The following is a 7,671-nucleotide window of genomic DNA, read 5'->3' on the forward strand; positions in this document are numbered from 1 at the left end:
CTCCAATATCAGCCGCAGCACCCAAATCATGATGTCATCATGTCAACTAATAGAGAGGGACACGTTTCTTCTGCTACACTTTGATTGATTATGTGAGATAATCATCTTAACTGGAATCCTGTTACAAAATAAAAGCACTTAAATTTGTGCTTTTCTTTAACTTTCTGATCTGTAGATCCTTGTTGAACTTGACTGTGATGGTTGTATGAGTTTACTTTGCACGTGTTGTCAGAGTGTTTAGAAGCAAACGATGAAGCAGGGGGACAATCAGTCATACGTGGAGGAAATGGGGCAATCTGGGGCTGCGTGTCAAAGAAGTGATGGATTTTAATGCTGTGATTGTAGTTAATGGCTCTTTAAATTAAATCGAGATTAAATGTCTCTGGCTGCAGTCACTCTTCATCCTGTCCCTCATCCTTCCTACTCGAAGACTTTCTTTCCTCAACTTTACATCAACAAATGGCTAAACGAACAGCAAATACAATACAGTACATTAATGGATTTTCTCTGCAACAAATTGATGTGCAAATCAATATACATTTTGTGTACATAAACACATGAATGTGTTTACTGGACTTATGCAGTCAGTCCTCATTGTTTATGTAGATCTATTGAGAATATTCAGTTTAAAAAAGACTTTTTTTTGCTGCAGTGTGACACTCATTTCTAATTCCACTTGCTCTTTTCAAAGTCACAATATTGGGACGGCAAGTTATAATTGGGCCCATACATCCTGCCAAGGCAGTATGGATTAATTCAAGTATGCTAATGTAATTCAATTTGATACAGTTAATCTTATACTAATACAGACTGAAGGATGTGAGGTGAAATCAAATACCTCTTAGCCATTTAATTTGCATCTCAGTTTTTAAAATAAAATTAGTCAATTTGTAATTATGTGACCTAGCCCATAATTAGTTTATTCTTCACTGCAGTTAACTCCCCATTAGGAGTATCAGAGAGAGAGAGAGAGACAGAAAAAGAGGGAGGATGAGGGAAGGAGATTTAATTATTTAATAATCAGCTTCATGGTGAATCATGTATTGTTTGTAACTCTTGCTATATTAAAAAGCATTGGCTAGTTTAATCTTTAACAGTGCATCATATTTTGTGTGCTAACAAATCCTTATGTGCAATGAAAGCTGTAACTAGAGCCATCAGATATTGTAAATACAGTGAAGTAAACAAATCCCATCTGACACGTAGTGAAGTAGAAGTGCAAAATAAGATTAGATGGATTTATTTAAGTCAAGTACAGATGCCTCAAAATTACACTTCAGTACAGTATTTGGCTAAATATACTTAGTATTAATCATTCTAGTACTAGGTTGATGTCTGCCCATCCACCAACAACCTTTTTCCAAAAAGTGCAAATTTTATTCAGATGTTTTGTTCAATACAAGAGAATTTTCTTGGATGAAAATTTAGCTAAATAGTTTTTGATGTCACAGTGCTCTCAGTTATTGCATAATGTTACTTATTTTCTATGTAAATCATTTGACATTCTTATTTTCATGATGACAACTGAAGCCTTAGCAAGGCCAAATTAACTGTAATTGAGTTTCTCTGTTCTGCAGTCCAAGTGGTCCAGAAAGGGATTCATCAGAACTCGATGGGCCTTGGCTGACTGGTGAGTTATATTAATATTCCCACCTTATCCCTGTTCCACGCATTGTGATTAGAGACAGAGATCTAGCCATGTCAGTCGTTTCTGACTGTGTCCAGGAGCCACAGCAGCCTGTTTGGCGTGCGCTTATCATAGACAGAGAGAGCAAGTTCCATAGCTGTACCCTCTCCTGACAGTGTGCCACAGAAGCGAGAGTGGATTTGATTATACATAATCATGTTAGTCAAGCAGTTGTGTATGACGGATGACAAAAAAGATTACATGCAATTGAACATGTATGGGATGAATGCGAATATTGGCTTCCAGTGTGCACAGCATGGGATTGGGGAAGGGGTGGAAGGTGGGGATTATAATCTAATAGAGGGATGACATGAGAAGTAAAGAGCTGAAATGGTAAGCATTTAATAGGGGCATGACGTTTGACGAGCGGCAGAGAGAAACAGAGAGAGAGGCTAGTGAAGGTCAGATTGGAGACAGGATAGACAGAGTAAGCAGAGGCTGTGCATGTATTCATTTGTTCAGTATGTCAGTGCAGAATAAACCCCCTGAGATAAAACCAATTCCTCTGGGTCACCCCGCTGAACGCTATACTAACAAAATACCCCCCATCAGCAGGGAGATGTTCATCAGTGTACATAGAGATCACTTGCTTTTCCCTGACAAGACAAACTGAAAGAAGGCAGATTAGTGTTTGTAGTGGTATCTATACACTCATGCTGTGTTTGCAGGCCTGGGTTGGGAAGTGTCTGCAGAGTCTTTTACATTTTATTTTGTCCTGTTTACTTGAGGAGTCCTATTTTTTCCTGTCAGGAAAGATATTAAGAAGCTCACTCGCAGTGCTTTCTTTCATCCCCAGTGCCTTTGATTTGGTCAACATCCACCTATTCCATGATGTTTCCAACCTGGTGGCCTGGGAGAAAAGCCCCTCTGTCTACTCTGGCACCAGGCAGAAGGCCCTGGGCTACGTTTTAGACAGGTGAATGCCACACACCACTTCTATTGCTTATTTCTCTATCCACTTATTATATTCTTGATGAGACTAAGGCTCAAGTTTCTTTTCACTGACATATGAGTGTAAATAGGCCAAGTCCAGTCAATTCCTCCCTGGGGGGCACCTGAGTGTTTGTTGGACTCATGCATATCTACTTATTGAGAAGCATACTAAAATTAAATTGCAATTAACAAAAGGTGTTTCAGGTGAGACAAGTTATACTTCACGTGCAGCTTTCAAATGATTTACATATTGTTATTATATTCAGAAATAATTTAAAACAGAAAAATAGATATTTTACAGCATTTACAAATGGCAGTTGGAAATGTACAAAAGTATAGCAGATAATAACAATTTCAATTTTCTCTGACATGGTCTGATAAAACCTGAAACCTTGATATTGTAATCGGGGTTTAGGATGAGATGGAACAGGAGAACAGTGGAGAAGGTTTTGGTAGGATTCAGCCTGAGACCAAAAGGATTATATCTGCCTCTAGAAATGGGGCGGTCTTACTCACTATGTGTCTGTGAACTCCCAAGTCTCTTTCACCTTGTTGTACCCGGTACTTTTAACCATGCTAACTCTGAGAGACGAAGCAGTCCAAGTAACTTCAAAACAGTGCTGATTTATTCAATGAACACAAGTAAAAATTAACATTAAACGCTCAGGTATCTTGCTCCGCCAACATGCATGCAGGCAGTTGAAAGATGAAGGACCCCGAACCACAACAGGCCTATACATTATATCACTTCGGGCTAACCCCATTCTACACAGGAACGCCAAACCGTGACGTCTCCCGGTGCCCGCTTTGCAGCTGGTCATAGCAGTAGTCAAAACATCAATGTGTGATTGTCTGTTGATTATGTGGTGTGTAGCTAAAAACATTCTAACACGACCTCTAGTGACATGTCATGACATTGAACATAAGAAAATATTATGGCTATGGCTACAGTTATACAAATAATATTAAACATCCTGTCTTCTAACAGTCATCAACTTTCTATCTAGTTATCCTTGACCATAAGCAACTTGCAGCAACTCATGAGAATAACTAAGCATTTAACAGCCTGAGCTAGACATCCTGTCTACTCTAAACATTTCTAATACATCAAGTATCTAACCAATATCTATCCGACTAAAAATACCTAACAATTTGATTTTTTTCTGTTCCTCTGTCTAACTCCTGCTTACTCTTCAGCAAATTCCGTTTTACTGGTGTAATCCATTATTCATCCTCATTTTTGTCCCTCTACAGGCAAGCATAGGGATACAAATATTCATAGACTGGTCTGTTCAGCTACAGGTCTATCCAGTACTTTGTTCCAGAAATCCTATATAGTAGCTCATGAAATACTGGCAAAATATGTATGTTTAAATTAGGCAGTGACTGTTTTGGTCCCTGCAGGATCATTTTGGTCAAACTGAATTTATGCTTTGTTTTACCATCAGCTCAGAAATCCCCCTTTGCCCTTATTTCTAATATGTGCTATATAATGGTACTCTACAATAGAGAAATTATAATCTAAAAAACAGATTAGCATTTGCACATTCATTCTCACAGGAAGATAAATTGTAAGAATAAATGTAATGTTTTTAATTAGACTTGTGATGCTATCATGAAGATTTCTTCACTCAGCCCTGAATAAAACCAGGCTCTCTCCAAACCAACCTATCCATTCATAGGCCATGCTAATGTGATTTATGGGATATCCATTTGCAACAGAGCAGAATGACAGAGTGCACAGTGCAACCACTGCTCGCTACCTGGCCATGCTAACACAGAATAAAAGCCTAGTACCAGCCTTGAAGCAGGTGACTTCCCATTCAAATGGCATCAGAATGCACGACATGGCTCCCCGCCACCTCCACTTTGAATAACTACATGCATATATGAGTGGCATACATTATCACCAGGATTTCCAATGTGCATGAATTATGAGGAGCTTTTTAAGGTATTCTCTAAGAGGTCATATTTTACCTGCACTTCATTCTTGATTTGATGAAAGACTGGTCTGCCTTTAAAGGACATGGCATTGGGAGTTGTAGGACTTTGGTTCTTGTTACCATTGCTAACTCTGAGAGACGAGACAGTCCAAGTAACTTCAAAACAGTGCTGATTTATTCAGAGGATCACAGGTAAAATTAACATTACACGCTGAGGTATCTTGCACCTCCAAACTGCTCGCAGGCAGATGTAAGATGAAAAGACCCTGAACCCACCAGGCCTATACATTATATCCCCTCGGTTGGGCTAGCCCCATACTACCCAGAAACGTCAACCGAGACGTCTCTGTTACCAGCTTTGTAGCTGGCCATAGCAGTATTCAAAACATGAAGCAAATCAATGTGCATGTGTGTGTGTCTGTTGATTAAGTGGTGTGTAGCTAAAAACATTCCCACGACCTCTAGTACATGTCGTGACTCAAACAGAAGAACATATTATGGCTAAGGCTACAGTTATACACGTCATAATAATAATATTAAACACCCTGTCTGTTGACAGTCATCAACTCTTCTCTCTAGTTATCCTTGACCAGATGTACCCTGTAGAAACTCATAAGCATGCCTAAGCATTTAACAGTCTAACTAGACATCCTATCTCCACTAAACATTTCTAATACATAAAGTATCTATCCAATTTCTATCTGACTAAAAATACCTAACAGAGTGTTTTAAGAATATGGCAGCTTTTGCAATTTCTATTAAACTGTAACTTACCTGGATATATTGACATAATGCAGTTTCAAAAGGACCTCTGTTGTTGCTTACATTTAAGTGTTTTCCTCGTGTTTCCTCTGCTTTGTAAATACACCTAAATAGGAGTCGCTGAGTTTTAGTTGGTTGGCTAAGGGGATTGAATAGAAATAGTGTTGGCTGTGTGGCAGTTTCCACACTCCCTCTTTCTAAATCCTTTGTGTTGAGATGGCAACCTTGTTGTTACTTCTGGGCCATATCATACAGGGGTGGGGTAGCGGGGGCATCGTGCCTCAGTCGCTCACTTTGGGAGAAACCGTCAGGCACAGATATGAAGCACCGGAGTGAGAAAAAGCTGGCGGTGCAGAGGGAAGGGAGGAGGAGCACAAAGGGTGCTTGGGCTTTGTAAAGGGCAGTGAATAATGTGTCGGCCCTTTCAGAGGGGCTGCTAACCTTTTGGCAGCCACCAGCAAACTCCTTTCTCCTCTGCCGATCTAGGAGGACAATATGCCCGGGCTGAGCTTTGAATGAAGTGCTACCACCAACAGTGTTCCCATTCAGTGGCTGGTTGGGAACCATCTTTTTGGCCATTGTCCTAACTCTGACTCCTAGCCCCAGAAAGTAGAGCAGGAAAAGGGACAGGGGGAATATCTAAAGCCAGATTCCCTCCTCCTTCTTTCTTCTCTCTCCTCTTCCCCTCTCTGAGCTTTAATCTCTCTGTTGCGGGATGGGAGAGGTGCTGGTGTTCAACACCACCCGCTGAGATCCATAAAGCACAGGCACTGATCACACAGCAGTGCTGGGGACTCTGTCACCAAGCATAAAACCTCAGCCTCCATCTTATCTGGGGCCCAGGCCTAATAATGCAGTTTATGGCCCATTGAGAACTCATCTGATAAACCTTTTTCTCTGTGGCCCTTTTAACTGCTAAACAGTGTTTATCTCCAAAGTGCTTCAAGGCCCCAAGGGAACAATGCTGAGAAGGAACACCATTTAGCCAGCCAGATCTCACTTTTGAATCACATAAAAAAATGCTGCTCTGTCAGCCTGTGCTGATGTTTAGGACACTTCCATGAGAGCAGGGCTGCATCAAGTATTATTTACCTTGTTGAATCGGCTATGCCTTGATGTACAGAAATTGTTTTATAATTATATCAAGGTTTCATCATTTGTGTATCCACACAATGAATAAATAAACTCCATAATTTATGCATAGTTTTTAGCTTTGTCACTGGACATATTAAATTTAAGAAATAATGTTAAATTATAAGCACTCTGTTATAAATGGATGCCATGCTAGTGGGTTCTGTAAAATATTTAGTTTATTTGCTTTCTTCTGCATGAAACAGCTGTTGTATTCAAAGTGATGGTGAAGCCTCTGTTTTTCTTTAGAGGATGGAAAACATGGCTGGTAATGAGCCTGTGAAATGATAGCATAAGATAAAAACCTTTCTTTTTTTTTCCTTAAAAAATCTTTTTTGTGTATTGGAGTTTATTTTTTCCTACTCCATTCAAGGTGGCTAGTGCAGTTCAGGGTAGAACAGCTTTACATTACAACTGTGAAATCCTTTCATAAAGGCATCTATTGTTGCGTGCCATTATTTTCACACAAATATAGTCCATTGTCACAGTGCTGAAGTTAATTTGATCAACATTGAGGACATTTAACTGTTTTGTTCGCTGAAAAGACTTGTTTCATGCTCATTTTCAGGGTATTGAAAGGCAGTGATTGGCATAAAAATAATGTTGCCGTTAACAATTCAAAGCAATTAGTTTCCCATGGGGAGGCAGTGGGCCACACCGGCCACCACACAGTGATGCTTTGTCATTTTATGGACGGTCATTGGTCAACTGTCAGAGCGTCTGAAAGACCCCACCAATCTAAATGTTTCCCTTTAGGCTTTTCCCAGAACAACAGTTTGAAAGAGCAGGGAAAGGCTGGCTAGTTTCCAGTCAATAGACATACTGAGCTGGGGAGGGATGATTGGATAATCACAAGGAGATCCTCCATAAAACCAGAATTAATTTATTTAAGTGAGTAGTAAGTGTGTTCTGTGCAAGTGTATATGCGCATTATACACAAAGTCCACTTTTCTTAGTTTTGAATCTGTTATCTAAATTAAAAGTAGCTACTCTCAGACCTGACTTTGACAATGTCCCTTAACGACTGAGTCGTTGCAGCCCAGTATCGCAGCCCAGCTCCAGAGAACATCGCTGGTTTGAGAGAGGAGTTAAGGAAGCTATTTTTGTAAAAATAGAACACCCCTCACTAAATAGGGGTGGTGGACTAAGACACAACTTGTCTTCCATCTACAATCCTGTTTTGAGATCTCTGCCCAAACATGCCCACCAGGACAA

General features: G+C 40.0%; 1 protein-coding gene across 6 annotated transcripts in view; it reads left to right on the plus strand.

Annotated features, from left to right (window-relative positions):
- Positions 1 to 7,671, plus strand: part of inpp5a (inositol polyphosphate-5-phosphatase A) — a 218,766-nt gene that overhangs the window by 109,241 nt on the left and 101,854 nt on the right. For all 6 annotated transcript variants that reach the window (XM_020622674.1, XM_020622676.1, XM_020622673.1 and 3 more), the window contains 2 exons: positions 1,578 to 1,630; positions 2,484 to 2,603. In XM_020622674.1, the coding sequence (XP_020478330.1) occupies positions 1,578 to 1,630; positions 2,484 to 2,603 (173 nt within the window). The remainder of the gene's footprint in view (positions 1 to 1,577; positions 1,631 to 2,483; positions 2,604 to 7,671) is intronic.

This window comes from Monopterus albus, unplaced genomic scaffold, assembly GCF_001952655.1.
Source record: "Monopterus albus unplaced genomic scaffold, M_albus_1.0 scaffold286.1, whole genome shotgun sequence".
NCBI lineage: Eukaryota > Metazoa > Chordata > Actinopteri > Synbranchiformes > Synbranchidae > Monopterus > Monopterus albus.